Below are 20,453 nucleotides of genomic sequence, written 5' to 3'. Positions count from 1 at the left end.
TAGAGTCGGGAATGATTAGCACATATGTGCGAGGGGAACCTATACCTTTATAGTACCTAATTATTGAAAAGTTTAGACCACATGGGAATTTAAAATTAATTCCAACTTATTTTTCTGCATCAGGGTTGGATATCCTACATGATTCATGTAATATATGAGTAGTGAGCAAGGTTCAGCACTCAGAAGCCTGAAAACCAGTCCTTATATAGAGATGAATTTAGGTAATTAGAGAAGCTAACAGTGCTAACTCAGCCAGATAATTCCACTTAAGTCCTTTCAGCTGCACTAATAATTCTGTTTCTCTTTTCTGTTAGCTGAAGAAGTCTGTCAGTGCTCAGGAGATAGTAACTGAGTTGTATTGGCAGAGGTGTTGAGTAGGCTACAAGGATCATAGCTTCTTCTGTGAATGCTTTGGTTGGAATATGGGTTTCTATAAAACTATCTCAAGCTGAACTAGGTTTTCATCAAAGAAAACATTAAAAGTGAATGAACCTTTTTATTTGCTTTTAAAGGAACCGTATATATCTTTTCCTTCAGGCATCTTTGAAATATTTTCTGCATTTGGAGTCTAGGAATACATGAAGTCCAAAATACCCTTCTCTGTTTCCAATGAGAAATGCACTCCAAGGTCCAGATACTTAAATGTTAAATTAATTTTTATTGGGAAGTTCTATAGGACTTCTTGCTTATTATCACATGACATTAGTACTTTATTTAAAAAAAGAATTAATCATATTGTATAAGTAAATTGTCATTATTATATTCAGGCTCAAACTATGATTTAACAGGTGATCTTCAAACCATTTCTTTGAATTAATTTGAATCTTTAGGCCTGAGCTGGATGCATGTGACTCACCAGAAAAATATCCCCAACTCTTCCATATCATTGTGGAAATTGAAATTGATTCTGCTGATAGGCAGACTGACTTAACTCCTCCATGGGAGAATTTCACCACAAAAGACATCAACCCAAGCATTCTTTTCTCATCGCATCAGGAGCATCAAGACACCCTTGCTCTGGCAGGTAAGGAAGGTGTTTGTTTTATCTGGGGGAATAATCCCCAACCTGGGGCCCACATAGATGATAGTTCCACTTCATAAAATCCCCAGTCAGCATGGCCAAAGACTGGAGATTTCAGCTTTCATGAAAATATCAAGCTTGGCTACTTTAAATTCACTCATCTTTGATTTATTTGGACTCCTTTTACATTATAGGTAGAAGTTCTGTAGATGCAGTGCAAGATAACCTAAAGAATGTTGGCCAGGGTGCATTCTTGTCATCTCTCAGCTGGCAAGGTACATATGATTTCTCCTCAAGTAGTCTATCTTCCAGAATTCACAGTTCATTTATTAGTTTCCTTCCCTCCTTCATCTTCCTGCCTCTTTTCAGGGACCTCGTACATATTATGCCATAGTCGAGACAGGCATTCTTTAATTTAGACCAAGTTCCTGCATGTGCATGAAATTCAGTTCACATTTTTTGAATCAGCTAGATTTATGCCTGCTATTTGCACACAGCAATGTATGGCTGCAAAATGAATGCAAACACCATACATTCATTTATATTTTGGATATGCTCTGTGCATTGAGAATTAAGCAATATTACTTACCGTATTTTTTTGGAGTATAAGACTCACCTTCCCCCCCCAAAAGAGAGGTGAAAACCTGGGTGCGTCTTATACACTGAATACAGCATTTTTGGCCTCCCAAAACCCCGCCCCCTTTGTAAAAATGGACGTGCAGAGGGTTTGGGAGGCCTGCACTCTACAAGCCTTCCAAAGCCTATGCATGCCCTGTTTTTTGCAAAAAGGGCCCATTTTTTGCTCATTTCTGCCCCCCCCCCCCAGCTAGCAGGAGCACTTTGCAGACCTCTCAAACTCTCTGTACACCCTGTTTTTCACTAAAAAAAGGCATGCAGAAGGTTTGGGAGGCCTGTAAAGTGCAAAAACTTTTTTTATTTACCTCTTGATACTATCGTCCACAATCCGGTGGATTCCTTAGTCGCTGCCTGGAATACAGTGGCGGCGGGGGCTCTAAACCGGATTGCGCCTTTGCGACCTCTCCGAGGCAGCGGATCCAGGAGGGCCCCTTGGTTTACCGAGGAACTCCGGGAGATGAAGCGCCAAAAGAGACGCCTAGAGCACCGCTGGAGGGCCAGTAAATCTGAGTCAGACCGAACACTGATGAGAGCCTTTATCAGAGCCTATCTTGTGGCAATACAGGCGGCGAAATGTTCGCATTTTGCCGCCCTTATTGCATCCACTGAATCGCGCCCAGTCGCCTTGTTTAGAATAACCCGCTCCCTCTTGAAAGGGGGGGATGCGGATGACCCTTTACAAGGTAGAGCTGAGGAATTTGTTCAGTATTTAACGGATAAAGTTGCTCGGATTCGGACAGAGCTGGACTCCAATTGCACGGTACCAGCCGAGGTACCGGGGGAAGGTCTTGAGCATACATTATGGATTGAGTTTCAACTTACTTCTCCTGAGGAAGTGGACAAGGCCATGGGAGCGGTGACTGCCTCCACTTGTATACTGGACCCATGCCCCTCCTGGCTGGTCTCGACCAGCAGGGATGTGACACGTGGCTGGATCCGGACGATAGTTAACACCTCTCTCCAGGAGGGAATTTTCCCGCTCCTCCTAAAGGATGCGGTGGTGAGACCCCTCCTGAGGAAACCATCTCTGGACCCAGCCATTTTCAGCAACTATCGTCCAGTCTCCAACCTTCCCTTTGTTGGGAAGGTTGTTGAGAAAGTGGTGGCCTCTCAACTCCGACGGCCCTTGGATGAAAGCGATTATCTGGACTCCTTTCAGTCTGGCTTCAGGCCTGGTTATAGCACTGAAACTGCTTTGGTCGCGCTGATCGATGATCTCTGGCGAGCCAGGGCTAGGGGTCACCCCTCTATCCTTGTGCTCCTTGACCTCTCAGCGGCTTTCGATACTATCGACCATGGTATCCTTCTGCGACGGTTGCGGGAGGTGGGTTTGGGAGGCACCGTCCTTTGGTGGTTCTCCTCCTACCTCTTGGACAGGTCGCAGTCGGTGTTGGTCGGAGGGCAGAGGTCGACTCCAAGGCCCCTCAACTATGGGGTGCCACAGGGTTCGGTCCTGTCCCCCCTCCTATTCAACATCTACATGAAGCCGCTGGGTGAGATCATACACCGGCATGGGATTAAGTACCACCAATATGCGGACAATACGCAGCTGTATCTGTCTGCCCCGTGCCAACTCAGTGAAGCAGTAGAAGTGATGTGCCAGTGCCTGGAGGCTGTTAGGGTCCGGATGGGAGCAAACAAGTTGGCACTCAATCCAGACAAGACTGAGTGGCTTCTGATGTTCCCTCCCAAAGATTGGCCAAGTATTCCATCTCGCAGGCTGGGGAGTGAAATTATACGTCCCTCAGACAGGGTCTGCAATTTGGGAGTCCTCCTGGACCCCCAGCTGACTTTAGAACACCATTTGTCGGCTGTGACCAGGGGGACCTTTGCCCAGGTTCACCTGGTGCACCAATTGCGACCCTACCTGGATCGAGAGGCCCTTCAGACAGTCACTCACGCCCTTGTGACCTCAAGACTGGATTACTGTAACGCGCTCTACATGGGGCTGCCCTTGAAGAGTGTTCGAAGACTTCTGTTAGTCCAGAATGCAGCCGCGCGAGCGATTGTGGGTGCACCCAGGTACACCCACGTCACACCTATCCTCCGTGAGCTGCACTGGCTACCCATTAGTCTCCGGACCCGCTTCAAGGTGCTGGTCATCACCTATAAAGCCCTACATGGCATCGGACCTGGGTACCTGAGAGACCGCCTCCTGCCGATTACCTCCCTTAGACCGATCAGATCTCACATGTTAGGTCTCCTCCAGATTCCATCTGCCAGCCTATGTCGGCTGGCGACCCCCCCTGGGGGAGAGCCTTCTCTGTTGCAGCTCCAGCCCTCTGGAATGACCTCCCCGTGGAGATCCGGACCCTTACTACCCTCCCGGCCTTCTGCAAAGCCACCAAGTCCTGGCTGCTCCAGCAGGCTGGGGGGCTTGTGAAATATCCATCCCCATGGTAACTGTGAATGTTGCATATTTTAAAGTGTTTTGTCTATTTATCCCCTTCCCTTGTTTATTGTAAGCTGCCCGGAGTCCTTCGGAAGTGGGCGGCATACAAGACCAAATAAACTAAACTAAACTAACTAAACTCTTCAAAATCTTGGTGTGCCTTATATTCTGGTGCGTCTTATATTCCAGTGCATCTTATAGTCCGAAAAATACAGTAATTATTATTGCTGGTATTGTCTGCTTTCACATGTGGCTGTTTCCCCCCCAAGGATTGTTTTTTTCTGCCTTAGAAGAACCACAAAGTTGCTAGCTAACATTAAGCTGTTTTTACTACTTAGATCAAAAGGCAGAAAGAACCAGTTCTCATCCCAGCTCTGAGGACAGGGCAGCACTGGTCCATGAAGAAAGCGAGCAATCCGATGATGAACTCTTATCCCTCTCCAGTCAGCACAGTGGCACTAGCACTGACAAAATTCACGGCACTTCAAAGCACAGCAAAAAGCCGCAAGAGCAGCCAGGCCCCCCTCCACAAGAGGATGCAGATCTTCTAGGTTTGGCCGGTACTCCTATGAACTACTCAGCAGCCCCCAGTGCACCACCATCTAACTCAGACTTGCTGAGTGACCTTTTTGGGGTTGGAAATTCTGGAGGATTAAACCAAGGCAGTCAGGGACCTGTTGAAGATGTCTTTCAGATGGGTGGAACTGGTTCAGCACAGTCAACTCCACGGCGGTCTGCAACTTCAGCATCCCCATCGTTGTCCCCAAGAATAGGAGAAGGTAAAAAAAAAAATCTTAACCAGAATCTTAAAGTACTTTACAAACAAAATTCACTTTAAGCAATTGATGCTAATCAAGAATCCTCATGAAAAAGAGTTGTGTCTTCCTTTGGATTTATAAATTACTTTTCATGATTATTAGTTTGGACGGCTACTAACTGCTAGGTTTTAAGACATGTGGATAGAAGAATTTTTTGTATCTCTCCTCAGAACTCAGATGTAAATGCCTCCAATTAGTGCTGGCCAATTTTCCCTATTTTCTAGCAGTTTATTCACTCCCTCTCTTTTATGCAACTCAGGAGAATCTGGATTTTTTTGTAGGATAAGCATAGTATTGCACTGGGAGGTAAGAGAACAGGAGAGTTTCCTTATGTGGATTTTCAATGCTTTCTAGCCTAGTTGTATATTTTAAGAGAGAGACTATGAATATGTGCAATATAAGATCCAGTCAAGAATCACACATTTGGTTGTTTTCATCCCAACAAGTAATTCTTTAACAGTAGGAAGATAGCTAGGAGACAATCAGGACTGCAAGATGAAAAAAATCCATCTTTAACAAGGAATGATTTATTAGGCTCTTGCTGACTTTATCTATTGCTACTCTGGTCACTTGGTTTCTGCAAAGAATTGTGAATTCTATTAACTAGAGGTAATGCTAACCAGGTTTTATTTACCTGGGTGCTTTCTCTAGCCTGCCTGTATATGCCAAGGGAGCAGCAGGACATGTTATGACACCTACTGGCGCATCCTATGCCCTGCACATGTAATTATTCACCTTATGCAATTTGAATTGTCTATTTACATTGTGACCACAGCCATTCTGGATAAGTATTTGCTGAAAGCTGTGTGTCATCTACCACAGCATGGGTCTAGTATTGTTTTCCTAATGACTGCTATGATCCCTCTTCTCCATTTTTAAAATTAGATTAAAAGAATTGTCACTCTTGCTTTGGCAGTGGTTCACCTTAATGACACAGTTTATGTAAAGTTCAGAATATTACACTATTCCTTTAAAATATAAGTATATTGCACAGTATTGGAATAGAAAGAAGAAGCATGTTCTTGAATTCACTTTTCCCCCCCCAGCATCTGCCTTTGACCCATTTGGGGGTAGTCCTAAGCAACCTGTTCCAGATCTTTTAGGCTCTTTCCTTTCATCAAATGCCAAAAGTGATCCTTTTCTTCAAGCAACAAGGAGTCCTTCACCTACAGTGCAAGGGGATCCTTTTAACATAGGTATGATGTCTTTTTTATTTTTGAATTATGATAAAAACAATTAATGGTGCTAACCTTTTCCCCCTTGAAATGTGGGTTATTTGCAAATGGAAGGAATAAGATGCTTTATTTTCCAATTTCTTTAAATAGTACCCTGTTTCCCCGAAAATAAGATCTCCCCAGACAATAAGCCCAATTGGGCTTTTGAGCACATGGGCTAAAATAAGCCCTCCCCCCAAAATAAGCCCTCCCCTAAAATATTTAAATGCATGTGCAGCCAGTCCCCGCCATGCACCTGCCATCCATGCAGAACGGCCTTGCGGAGGCGGCTCCTGCAAACCCTAGCTACCACACCCCTACTCTTAGTGGCAGCCACAAAAAGAGCAGCAGGCCCAGCGACACTAGGGCTGGCAAGAGTGTGCCAAAAACAGAGACAGAAGTTCTGGCCCTCTCTGGATCAGCTGTTCTGTAGGCTGTGGGCCACGGTTAAGGGGCCTCCTGCAACTCAAAAATAATAAGATCTTCCCGAAAATAAGGCCAAGCGCTTATTTCAGGGGGGGGGGTGTTCAAAAGAAAATAAGACCCCGTCTTATTTTCGGGGAAACACGGTATCTGTTCACGAATGAAGGCAAATATATGTATCCCAGGATAATGTTGCAGGATCTAATCTGGGTTGGTCATTGGGACCAGAGGTTTAGTCTTCTGAGCTGTCAGACTCGTGCTGTAGCCTGTTCTCAGGGAACTTCTGTCTCTGGTGATTGACCCAGATTGGATCCTTCAGAATCTGTTCAGCAGGAATATATCCATGTTCAGAATAATAAACCACAGAGTTCAAATTGTTTGCAGGTCAAATAGCATAACATTATTATGGTTATTAGTAATCCTTTTGGGAAAACACTCATATTTTTTTTAAAAAAATGTGAATAAGATCTTATTTACAAAAAATATGGAATCTGTTCAACCCCAAGTGATCTGGTTCAATCTTGGTAGATGCTTCCAAGCACTCAAAGTGGCATGGCTATGTGAGAAATTATTGCTTACATTAAGTCATTGAGATTGTCTGTTGACATGAAGTAGAGGCCTTTTTCATACTCACAGTATCCAGTGCTTATTTCCCAATTTTCCCCAATATTTTGCTTTCTGCTTTTCACTCAATGTCATGGAGAAAATCTATGTGGTGGCAAATAATATCAATTTTCACCCAACAATCTGCTGCTCATTGGCACAACTGATATGTCTATATTGAGAACTACAGTTCACACATGAGACATTCTTTGATCCTTGACCTTGCCAATATTTTAGAATGAGGTTATGCACATATGATCCCCTCCAGGATTTGTACAAGACTATCATAGCAAGGGTTATGCATCCACAGCTAAGGACAAGGAAAGGATTGAAAAAATAAAAATCTAAAATTGTCTAAGGTTCAAAAATACCTGAACAAATTAGGGAATTGTGTTCCCTCAAAAATTATTGCAGAACGTTTTTGTTCATCCTCTTACTTTACACAATGGGGAAGATGCAAAAATGGTTGAAGGAGACAACACATTTTTCTGAGTAAATAAGTAGAATTTTGGCTTTCATGCATTCTAAGAAATAAATAAGTTGGTAGAGGCTAACGCTTTGCTTTGCAGCACGGAAATTTGCATTAAAAAACGTACTATGGAATTGAGAACATAGTAGTGCACTGGTATTAATTAGGACAGGGGTTACCAAACTTTCGGACTTCAGGGACCATTAAATTCTTAATTTTAAATCCGGCGGACCACTAATATGATCTGCCTAATGACCGACTGGGTGGGCATGGCTAGGTAGTCATGTGACTGGGTTGGTGTGGCCAACTTGATGTCACTCATGTCAAGGGGTGCCTCATCAGCCTCTATTCATCCCTGCTCTCCCAGCCACTCCTTGCCTCCCTGCCTGGGTTCCTTGGGCCCCAACAGGAAGCAGTTGTTGGAGCTAAGCAGCCACCATGAGAAAGAGTTGGCAAAACAGCTCAGTTTAAATTGGATCTGACCAAGGAGGTTCAATAGAAGCACCTCACTGAGGACTAGGAGCATAGGCTTTCCAAGCAGAGGGAAGACCTGCGGGAGTGCAAGGACAGGTACAGTGCCTGAAGGCTCAGCGGGCTGAGATGGTCAGCCAGTTCCAGGCCATGATGCAGTCTCACTGGAACAAGGACCTCCAGCTCTTTGTAAGTACCAGCGGTACTTCCCTCCAGCCTTCACCCAAAGCACTGCACTAGGAGGCTGAAGCAGACCCCAAGTCAGAATTTCTGCTCCCCTCCGACCCACATTCATTCATTTATTCTAAAATGAATTTAGAACATTTTAGGTATTCATTTCTGGTGAGATTAGTACTCACAAGCTACTTATTCTGAGAAAGTTGTATATATATTTATTTAATGAGAAGACATGGTGAATTTCCCACAAACAATTGAGATAGGCTAAAACAAATGAATGGATAACTGTTTATACTACTGTTTTAAAAATATTGCTAAATGGCAATGTTTATCTTTTAAGGTTCTTCGAATACACCAACTGTTTCCATTCAGCCAGATATTTCAGGAGACTGGGAATGGCCTAGTAAATCAGGTTTGTCTGACATTAATATCTGTTTAAGATGATTTATAGCAATAGCAATAACACTTGGTGCTTTATAGCCCTCTCTAAGCAGTTTACATAGTCAGCCAGTTGCCCTCAACAATCTGGGTCCTCATTTTACCACCTCAAAAGGATGGAAGGCTGAGTCAATCTTGAGCCGGTGAGACTAATATCTAATATGTTTAAGATGATTTATGTGAAAGATGTTCAGCTAAGAACTGTGACATTTATCATCAGTTTCTAAGTAGTTGTTTGTAAGATTTATATTCCACCTTCCCTTCAATAGCACAAGATGACATGCTTAGCATGCTTAGACATGCCTTCCAGGAGTGGGTTCCTGCCAGTTCTAACCTCTTCTATAGAAGAGGTTCCACAAATCTACAGTGCCGTTTAGAACTGATTCCAGCTCCCTCCCCCCGCCCGTCGGCATATCATCAAGATGAAGAGTGAGAGGAGGAATTCTGGGAGTTGAAGTCCACAAGTCTTAAAGCTGTCAAGTTTGAACACCCCTGGGTTTTTTTTTAAAGGGTTAGGGGTGCAAGGGTCTTCTAACTTGACAGCTTTAAGACTTGTGTGTTTCAAATGCCAGAGTTTCTGAGCCAACATTTTGGTTGCTAAGGAAGAGCGTTGTTAAGTGAGTTTCACCACATTTTACAAGTTGGCCATGGCCACCAAGTCACATGGCTGGAAAGCCACTCCCACCCACCCACATAGCTGGCAAACCACTCCCACAAAGCAGGCCACACCTACAGAAGAGGTTCTAAAAAAGTTTGAAACCCACCACTGGTGCCTTCACATTTGTATTGATTCCTGGTAATTGCTGGGAGCAGTCATTGCAATTTGCTTAGTAAGATTTTTGGAAGTGTTTTGCCATTGCTTTCATCCCAGGCCTAGTTCTTAGCCTGGTGCCTTCACCACTATATCAAACTGACTTTCTCTAAATGAAGTGGCAAAATAGGTTCCTATCAGGGATGTAAGAGGGGATCAGCTTCCAGCAATTGATATTGACGTTTTGAAAATATGCTTTTTCAATGGCACAACATATTTAACTTTAATATCTTAAATGTTGAAGAAGAATTGCCCAAGGGTATTACAGGAGTGCTAATGAAATAGAAAAAATATGATACCCAAAGAAGTATTGATGTATTACAGAGATTTTACAAAAGCATGTGTACTACAAGTTATACATGCTGCTATTTATAGTTGTCAAAAGCATTTTATAGTATATGAGCTAAGTTAGCTTCTTTATTCTCTTAATAACAAGATTTAATGAAAAAGTAACCTGGGTGTTATTTTTTTCTACTCTATTTGGCCAAAGGTTTTTTGGGTGCTTGTTGAGACTTGTTCAATGCTGTTGATTGAATATATCTTCAATACAGACCTAGAAAGACATATTCCCAAACTACAATTCTATAAATGATATGCTTTGCTTATGTTGAGTTAACCAACTAGTTTATGCAGTTGGATTGTGCTACTTTTAGCTTTGAGGTCATTCAATTGTATTTCATAAACATGCTTTTTCTCTTCTTACATCATCTAGGTATGGTGAGCAAATCAACTGCTTCCAGCCCTACAGGATCACTGCACAACACCCCCACACATCAAGCCAAACCACAAACTCTGGATCCTTTTGCTGACTTGGGAGCTCTTGGTGCAAATCTAGCAGGTTGACTGATGATTGCATAACCAAAACACATGTATATTCAGAAGTGCATGTTCATATAACAGTCTGCTATTATTAATGTCTGTTGTCTGCTTCTCCAGAATGAATAACCAAGGTCTATCCATGAATGACAGATAACAAAATGCTGCCACTTTCCCAGCTCTCAGTATTTCACTGAACTCTTCTAAATTTTAAATAAAACTATCATAAGCCATAAAGAGCCCAAAAAAGTAAAAAGAAAAGTGAAAAGTAGAAAAAAATAGAAAATCAAAGAACAAAAGAAAGAAAGAAAAAGAAGTAACTTCCCTTCTTCGCAGCAAATATATACTTCAAAAACATATCACCACTTCTTAAAATATTACAAACCTCTTCACCTTATATCTCACCTCATTCTCAATAAACATAAAACTCCTCATCATTCTTCCTAATCAGTAAAAGTCCAGTAAGGTTTATCAGAAACAATCACCTATCTATTATAAACTTAATCTAATAAAACTAATAAGCCCACTTAATTTCTTACTTTTATATTTATATCTCCTTGTCTGTTCTTAAGCAAATCCCGCAAACCTCACCAATCAAATATAACCAATAAAGGTTACCAGAAATGATACCACAACTATTTTAAACTTAATCAGAAAAAAATTAAATGTAGCAAATAACCTCTTATCATTAAAACAAAACTTTGAAACATTATTTTCCAGTTCTAGTAAAAAAAATTCCTTTCAAGATTAGTAAAAATAACCAGAGCCTATTATATCATTGATCAAATAAGCCCATTTTATATTCTTTCCCCTTACTCCCCAAATCTTGATCTTAATAGGTCCCCTCAAATAATATCCCAGCATATGGTTTCTTTTCATTTATTTTTCTATTCTCACAAAATCACCAACGTTAACAAGCCCCTCTTATAAATCCAGTATAAAAAGATTATACAAGTCATTCTTTTGGCCTATTATTCTCATATCCTTTTTAATTATTAAACATCACCTAGCTTTATTTGTAGGTTCAGTTCATCTTGCTCCATATCCTTCTTATAGACTGTCATTTTTTAAATCCATATTTAAGTCAAATTCATTCTCCAGTGAAAGTTATTTCACTTTCATAGCATCATCTAGTCTTTCAATTACAGCAAAAATTTTTTTTAAAGTATCTGCTGAATATATTTTTTTCACACACATCTGGCAGTATATCCATTATTTTATTTGCTTTTCAGGCCCTCAAGTGTCCAACCTTCAAAGACCAAACTTATTACACTGTATGTTTTTTCAAGGAATGTAAATATCCACTGTTTCCCATGGGAAAGATTTTATAATCAATTTCAACGTTCTATTTCAAATCCTTCTGTTTTTTGCTATTTTCCAAAAAATAACATTTTTCAAGTCCTTAAATTCATATTCAAAATACTTCCTTCACTAAAGATAAAGAGACTTACCCAGTGAATGTAGTAGAAATTTGTCAGTCAAAAGGGTCTTACTATTTTTGCAACAGTAAAAAGATAATTTAAACATTGATTAAGAAATGAGACTCTGTTGAACTTTTGTTCTTAAAAGACTGCATTACAGCTGTAAGCTTAGATGGTATCCCATCTACTCCCAACCACTCAACTCATAAACCATCTGCAAAATTGTGGTCCCTGTGGTCTACTCATGAGAAATGGTTATTCAGAATACATGTGGGTTATATCATGATATCTCCTTTTTCTGGAGAGATTTTACCAGTGCAGATCCAGCCTCCAACTATGATCTCCATCATAAATGCCATCCCATGTTGGCAAGACATCTGGCTCTGCATGGCATTCACCAGAAGTCTCAATTCTAGTATACATTCTAAGGAGAACTCTGAACAATTCTCTTGTTTTGTCAGGCTTCTTGTCCATTAAAATGTCAATATAGAGGCTTATGTGTTAGATACCCAGGACAGATTGGGAATTTTGCATGTGTGCTGCACATATCAGGAATTGGCGGTATTGGACTTTGTGTTAAGGATTCCACAAATGATAGCTTTCAGGAGATAGCATTGACTATGCTGGGTTCTTTTGAAGCAACTCAGAATTTCCTGGGTCTGCTTCAATCTGTTATTTTCAACTTTAAGTTCTGAATTTTGAACAATATGCATGGGAGATTTTTCACCAATCTGTTTATTTATCTCTTGACATCAAGATATTATTTTTAGTTAGAAGTAAAAAAAAACCAATTACTTAAGGGCATCGTTTGTAATTAATTTACTGCTGGAAAAATAATTGAATCTAGAATATCCAAATAATTATAGTTCTATGACTTATTCCCAAAGAAGAGTCTAAAATGGGTGTTCATTTATTGGATTTTGACACTGATTCCCTTGATGATTATGCTAAGAGAGGTAGAGAGTGATTATGATATCCTTCTATGTGAAGTGTTGTCTGAATTTGGCTTTGAAGTGATTTCCTTCAGATTTATATGATTCACCCCAGAATCTGTGATCATTATAGTCATAATATCTAGTGGGAGAAATTCTCATTCGTTCAGATTTTCAAATGCTAATAGATTATATCATATATATATGAATAGTTTGATTAATGATCTTCACCAGTACATTATCTAAATGGTGAGCAATTAGAAGTTACATATCTCATTCTATATATCATTGTAGCTTTGGTTTTGTATGAGAAAAATTGCTCATCTTAACCAACACAATTAAGGAAATAAGTAAGGACATATTAATGCAACCCAATTAACAGATCATAAAATGTATGGAATTATCCATTGTTCAATATCTTTCCAACCCCTTTTATAAAATGCTTTGCCCCCCTTTTTTCATTAACCTTTAAAGTCTACTATGATCATAACAACTACATTTATACTCTTCTCTGCTGTTTGCTGTCTTGTTTGTTTACATTTCCCATTCATGTTGAAACAAGGGCCTTCTTTCCTGGCTTGGTTTTTTGCTGGTTTGCAGAATCAAGGCCAAATAGATAATTGATGTGATGTGGCATGGCTATTTGTAGTTATTATCTTTTTTATTTATGTCACAGTGTCATGAGGTTCTTTTACAACTGGAGGTGGAGATGGCACACAGAAAAAGCTTTATGCTTTTTTACTATTTACAGTGAAGGCATTTATAGCAGTTATTTACAGCAGATATATACAGACCTTTTCAGTGTTCTCCTCAATGTCAGGTTTCCTCCTAGTCTCCCTCTCTCCCCCTTCACTACCTGCAGTAAGAGAGATGACCCCCTCCCTCTAGCTCTCCTGCTTCCTTCCCCTTTTCTGGGCTTACCAAGAAAGAATGAAAATAAAGGAATGGGCTGGATTTACTGTAATGTGCTCAGTATGGCTTGACTTTCTTCTGGATCTACTCAGCTACAGTACTACTACTCCATTGGTAAAAGAACCTTTCTCAGGATCCTCTACCTATCAGTCCTTCCTCAGAGGGCTTTACCAATAACCCACGAACCTCTTATTTCCTACTTTGAGCCTTGTGTCAGGGTTCCAAGTAATGCACCCATAGAAAGTAGAACTCTGAGGCAGGCAAATTCCTCAAAGAACATCATATTGGCACAACTGGTGAAAGTCAACTCTAAAAATTCCCATGGCTTTCACCCAATTAAAAATAAAAGTTCCACATTTCCCCCAAGTCACTGGTCACACTGTCCAATCCAGGTGCTGGCTGGTTGCTTGGTTACTTCACTCCTCCTCTGGCCAACCACCTGTGAGAATGTCCTTGATTCCCACAGGAAAGCTTTATTGTTTTGGCTACAAAACCTCATCTAACTATCTCCGCCCTCCCTCTGTTTTGTGGCAACCCCGAAGCCTCCAAGTTGGCCTCAGCCATGTCCACTCCAGGGTTGACACCTTGGTGAAGATGTCTTCTCTCTGGGCCCTCATTTCTTTTCTTTCAGGGAAGTCCCCTGTGGATTTTGTCTCTTTCTCCCCAACTGGCAACTGCTCTGCACAAAACTTCACTGTCCAACTTCTGTCGCTAACTACTCTATTTTACACCACATTTCTCCCTTGTTTTCTCCTCTATCTCTCCCTCCCTCCCACTCCAGCAACATGTCCCTCAGAAACTGAGCAGGTGGGTGCTCCCCCCTCAGGGCTGCAGTCCCCAATGGTTCCACCACAAAACCGTGTTCGACTAAAGTGCGCTGGACGAAACCGCGTAGCTGACGTCATCACAGCGCGACAACAGGGCGGAGAAAAAAGCACGCTGTAAACACTAAAGCTAAAATTAACCCCTAAACCTAAACCTAACCCCCCTAAACCTAATCCTAAACCTAACCCTAAACCTAACCTTTAACCTAACCCTAAACCTAATCCTAAACCTAACCCTAACCCTTAACCTAACCCTAAACCTAACCCTAAACCTAACCCTTACCTTAACTTGAATCGGCTTGCTTTCAAAGCGCTATTTAAAGCGCCCTTTTTTCTCCCCGGTCACTGTTGTTGCCCTGCTGATGACGTCAGCGACGCGGTTTAATCGGGCGCGCTTTAGTGGAGCGCGGTTTTGTCGTGCCACGGTCCCCAACACCCATATATCAGACTCGACTGATGGGCCTGCTGTCTCTACATCTCCTCACATCAGCTCCGGCTAGCAGTAGTGACAACACAGATGGCCTTCAAGCCCAGGGTTGAGCTGCTTCTCCCTTTTTCTCATTCCCTTTTATTGACTCACACCAGCAGCTACGCCAGGTCATATGCCACAAGTCAGTAATAGGGAAATGATACAAAGATGCAAGCAAAAGTAAAACATTAGAATTGCAATTGGTGATGTCTTAATGAATAGAATGATGCCTTAAATATGATGAACAAGTCTCTTGATTATACAGTACATTCAAGTTGTTTGGGTGACTTTAAGTTTCGCTCCCCACCCGCACCCCAAGCAGTCAATTAATCACAACTTCACCCTGCACTTGAAAGTAACAGGACATATCATTTTATTTGTTCTGGAGAAGCTGAAGGGTACAGCCATTCTCTACTCCTACTCCCAAATCTATTAGGAAATTTGCCTTGTAAGATCTGTGTGCCTATGTATTATTGTGGAGTATAATAATTGTCAGCATTTATAATCTTGGAAATGGGTTTTATTTACAGTTCCCATGACTTGATACTTGGTTATAGGTGTAACAATTCTCATTCTGGTTTCTTGCTAAAGCAAACATAACATTAATACACGTTGCTTTACTTCACATTCCAGGTTGTCCTTCCTTTGCCAGCAAACCCAATACACCTACAGGAATGGGAGGGGTTTTTCCTCCTATGGGATCACCACAGAAACCATCTCCCCAGCCAATGGGAGGTGGCAGCTGGCCACAGGGCCCTGGATTCCCTAGGCCTCAAACCCAGACTAAACCTCAACAAAGCATGCCTCATTCTTCTCCGCAAAATAGGCCGAATTATAATGTGAGTTTTTCTGCAATGCCTGCTGGTCAAAATGACCGTGGAAAAGGATCGGGCAGTTCTGGTAACTGAACTTTTAATTTTTTGAACTATGTTTAAATGCAAATAGTATGTTGCTTGATAGGCTACAAAGTGTAATATTTTCATGGCCAAGTCTCTGTTAACTATGATATAAGTGACATGTCTGAAATTAAACTAGACACTTCAGTGATGGCTACCTTTTTGGTACAGAGTACTGAAAGCATGCACAACTTGCCCTCCCATGTATGTATGTGTGACTCCTGCGCATGCATCCCACCCCCTGCATGCGTGCACGTCTCCCACATGCACTCCACCCCTGTGCATGTGTGGCAGAGACCCGAGAACCAGCTGGCCAGTGGGAGGCGTATGCGCATGCGTGGCGGAGCCAAGCTGGGGTGTGCTTCATGTGCCTGTAGAGAGGGTTCTGCGGGCCAGCTGTGGCATGTGTGTCACAGTTTACCATCATGGCTCTAGTTCTAAGAGTAGCTGTACATCAGCTTGCTCCAACCAGATGCCCTCTATGAGTTTTGGAAATACAACACTCCAAATTAGGAATTGTTAACAGGGATCTTGGAAGTAGCAGTCCTAACACATCTAAAGGGCATGGGAAGACTGAATTGCAGAGATTGTACTGCTGCTTATTATAATAAACCAATATTTGTCCTTCTTCCCAATGACTTGTAAGTGAAGAAACAGCAACTGATAGATTTCTGGATTTTAGATGGTAACTCTTAGCATTCCTCATTGTTGGCAAAGGCTGCTGGGAATTGAATTTTAACAACATCTGAAGGCCTACCTGTTGCCCATTATTTTGAAGTGAAACTCAGTGAAACTGCTACCAGTTTTCCTATCTGCCAATGATATGGCTTTCATACACAGGGAGCTCTCATATTTGATAATATTATGTTCTACAATAAATTTCACTAGATGTGGAAAGAGAATAACAAAACCCAGGTATACCATTTTTACAGCAGTATACATGTAATTATGATTTTTTAGTTACCACATGTTCACATGAGCTGAACTTTTCAAAGACAAATGAAAATTAGATTCATATTATTTGAACTGCTGAGTGAGTTTAAGTTCAAAATGGGCCTACCTGATTAACCAGGGGTCTCCAATATTGGCAACTTTAAGACTTGTGGACTTCAACTTCCAGAATTCTTGTCTAAAGGGAGTTCTGGGAGTTGAAGTCCATGAGTCTTAAAGTTGCCAATGTTGGAGACCCCTGTGATAAACCAAAGAAGAGGGATCTTACTCAGATAGATAGGCTAGATAAGGCAATATACGGAATGCTAAACTACAGGCAGTCCTCAACTTATGACCATAATTGAGACCAAAATTTCCACTGCTAAGTGAGACAGTTGTTAAGTGGGTTTTGCATTTGATGATCTTTCTTGCCACAGTCACTGTAGTGAATCACTGTAGTTGTTAAGCTAGTAACAGTTGTTAAGTGTATCTGGCTTCCCATTGACTTTGTCTGCCAGAAGTTCACAAAAGATGATCACATAACCCTGGGGCAATGCAACCATCATAAATACATGCCAGTTGTCAAGCATTTAAATTTTGATCACATGACCATGGGGATGCTGCAACAGTCATAAGTGTGAAAACAGTCATAAGTCATTTTTTTCAATGTGGTTGTAACTTTGTTCACTAAATGAATGGTTGTAAGTCAAGGACTACCTACATTACATAAAAGTTCTGTAATTGAATTTCCAGTGACATGCTGTTGTGGAAAGCTCTGCTAACAACATTAGCACTGAAGGAGAAAGTATAAATTCCCATATTTTTCTGTGCTGTAAATGCCTACACGTAATCTTGTTTGGCTTAAGTTTTGTGATACAGTAATTTGATCGTGTTAGAGAAATATTGAACTATATCAGATCAGAAATAATAATACTTATTTTTATTTTACTGTTCAGATCCTAAGCCCAAACTGTCTGCTGATTTTGAGGATCTCTTATCTGGCCAAGGTTTTAATGCGCATAGAGACAGAAAGGGCCCCAGAACAATAGCAGAGATGCGAAAAGAAGAAATGGCCAAAGAAATGGATCCTGAAAAATTAAAAGTACGCATTGGGATATCTTAGACATTTTTAAAATAAAGTTTCAAAGATGTATTAGGATGCAATATTAATTATGTATGTTGTACATAAATAATGTCAATATGCTATAGCAACTTATCAGGATATTTTGCATTGTTGTTGTTTTCCTTTTAATTTCAAAATCTTAGCATCCACATGGTGACAATGATGGTAGAAAGGAGGGGATAGAAAATCCCATTGAGATATTCCGGCTTCAGGAGAGTAGTTTAAGATATCTATATGATGAACTAATCATGGTTGTTTTCTGGAATTTTGAAACAGTCTAAGCAAATTTAGTCTAATACAGAGTTCCCTGGAACCACCCAGATTGGCGGCTCAGAGGGGTGATTTCGTTGGAAGGGCAGGAACATGTGTGCATGTGTGGCTGTGCACGTCCACGACATTCACAGTGATACCTGTGCGAGTGGGGCTGCAAGCACTGCAATGAGGCTCGTGCAAGCGTGGTGATGCTTGCACAAGTGGAGCCCTGTGCACACACACACATGCATACACACTTGCTGGCCACTCATGCATCCCAGTGGCAATTAGGCCATGGGCCAATAGAGGGCCATGGCCCACAGGTTGGGGACTTCTGATCTACCGTAATAGGAATAATTACATCTGCCTGCTTAGCTGTTTGATTCAGGATTATATCTCTCTACACAGATCCTTGAATGGATTGAAGGGAAGGAGAGAAATATAAGAGCATTGTTATCTACCATGCATACAGTGCTATGGGAAGGAGAAACAAAGTGGAAACCTGTGAGCATGGCCGATCTTGTAACTCCAGAACAAGTGAAAAAGGTTTATCGGAAAGCAGTACTTGTTGTTCATCCTGATAAAGTAAGAAACAATGTCTTGGGATTTATGTCTTACAAAACTAATATTCTAGTTCTATGTATTGCTGCAGGCAACTTCAGATGCACAAACAATTATACATTGTTGTTACCATTATTACCTTAAAATATCAAAATGTTCTACATGAGAGGTTGTTTCTTACAGTGTATTGTCAAATGTGACTCATCTTGATAATCTTTCATTCAAACTAGATCTACACAGTCCAGGGAGAAGACTTGAAATCAATTGAGAGAGGTGGTTTAGGTGTGAAATCTCAGGATAATTTGCAGTATTTCTCTTTTCAATATTAAAAAAAGTCTAAAAAGTTCCAATAGGTTTCATTTAAGTAGGAAAAAGAAAAATTAGATTTCTTGTGTTTTAATCCTCACAATGAGTTTTTTTAATTAAAAAAATCGTGATTTGAAAAAACAATAGCCCCAGGTTAGAAATAAATACATAAAGCACTCCATAGATCACTAGGATTAAGGTTTGGTTTTGTGATAAGCAACATTTTTTGGCCAATTAAGTCAACGTTGATTGGCAATCATTAGCCAACTGACAAGAGAGTTTTATATTGCAAGTACTTCTTTAGAATAAATGAACATGTACAACCTATATCAATCCCACTATAAATGAACATGTGCAACATTATTTTATTGTCATTTCTTTGTTGCTTTGATTAGTTCCTGAGATAATCAAACTTGATAAAATGTGCACTGTTCCACAAATGTATAATACAGCTTTGTGGTTTGATTTGTTTCAAAAACAAGATTTAGCCTATCTGTTTGTTTGTCATGGAATAAATCTATGGGCTTTTCTGCATTGCCTAGTTGTCCAATTCTTTTTGGAGGACAGAAATAGACAAGGTCACCCTCTATGAATCCTCACTCACTTTCACAGTGACCTTTGAGGCTCTGCTTCTGAAATAAACTTTTTCCTATTGCCTTGTCTAGAGGGGTTCTGTCAGTTTGGGATGAAGGCTTTAGTTGGCTTCAGGTTGGTCTTCATGGGGCACTTTAGCGAGGAAGGAAGGGCTTCAGTTGAGTATTTGCTCTTATATCATTTAAACCTTTCTGCTACTGTAACTGAAGCAACACCACAATCAGTATTACTCTTGCCTTGAAAGTCAAATTTTACTGGTTCATACCCCAACAAAACATTTTAAAAAAATTTCTCCCTCTCTCCCTCCCTCTCTTTCTGTCTCTCTCACACACACATCCTCCTGTGAGGTTCCTAATTATCCTTTGGCTTTATTATATATATTTAAAAATAAAATGAAGTGTCACCATTTCACAATTTCCCACCTCCATCTAAAAATCTTTTCACTTCAGGTGACTGGTTATAAAGCTAAGCCCTAGACTTAGTGTTGTTGTTTTTGTTTTTAATTAAAAGCCCATGGAGAAAAATGGATTTGCCTAAGCAACCCCAAATTTCTGTTGGATATTTCTGTGTGCATGTACTTTACAAACGGATCTTTGTACTTATTGAGACCTGTTGTTTTGCTTTTCTTCCAGGCTACCGGACAGCCATATGAACAATATGCAAAGATGATTTTTATGGAGCTCAATGACGCCTGGTCGGAATTTGATAACCAGGGCCAGAAGCCTTTGTATTAGCATTTGTCCTCAGACGTTGCTGTAGATCTGTGCTAGTGCTTGTATTGTTCCTTGCCACATGATTTTCACAGCTGAACTGATGTCTGGCTGGAGATGTAAAAGTATTAATACTAGCCCAATTTTTTAAAAAATACTCTTCATGAACAGGAACAAAAGAGAAGGCTGATCTTCATGAATTACAGATGCAAAAAGAAAGGAGTTCTTGGGACT

At 40.7% G+C, this 20,453-nt stretch overlaps 1 protein-coding gene across 1 annotated transcript in view; it reads left to right on the top strand.

Annotated features, from left to right (window-relative positions):
- Positions 1 to 20,243, top strand: part of DNAJC6 (DnaJ heat shock protein family (Hsp40) member C6) — a 55,533-nt gene extending 35,290 nt beyond the window's left edge. Inside the window, exons 10-20 of the mRNA XM_032218878.1 lie at positions 831 to 1,024; positions 1,216 to 1,296; positions 4,388 to 4,828; positions 5,914 to 6,043; positions 8,566 to 8,636; positions 9,964 to 9,972; positions 10,186 to 10,296; positions 15,481 to 15,747; positions 17,630 to 17,775; positions 18,457 to 18,633; positions 20,142 to 20,243. Coding sequence (XP_032074769.1) covers positions 831 to 1,024; positions 1,216 to 1,296; positions 4,388 to 4,828; positions 5,914 to 6,043; positions 8,566 to 8,636; positions 9,964 to 9,972; positions 10,186 to 10,296; positions 15,481 to 15,747; positions 17,630 to 17,775; positions 18,457 to 18,633; positions 20,142 to 20,243 — 1,729 coding nt within the window. The remainder of the gene's footprint in view (positions 1 to 830; positions 1,025 to 1,215; positions 1,297 to 4,387; positions 4,829 to 5,913; positions 6,044 to 8,565; positions 8,637 to 9,963; positions 9,973 to 10,185; positions 10,297 to 15,480; positions 15,748 to 17,629; positions 17,776 to 18,456; positions 18,634 to 20,141) is intronic.
- Positions 20,244 to 20,453: the final 210 nt, after the last annotated feature.

This window comes from Thamnophis elegans, chromosome 5 (genome assembly GCF_009769535.1).
Source record: "Thamnophis elegans isolate rThaEle1 chromosome 5, rThaEle1.pri, whole genome shotgun sequence".
In the NCBI taxonomy this organism is placed as follows: domain Eukaryota; kingdom Metazoa; phylum Chordata; class Lepidosauria; order Squamata; family Colubridae; genus Thamnophis; species Thamnophis elegans.
This window is presented reverse-complemented; position numbering and strand designations above follow the sequence as displayed.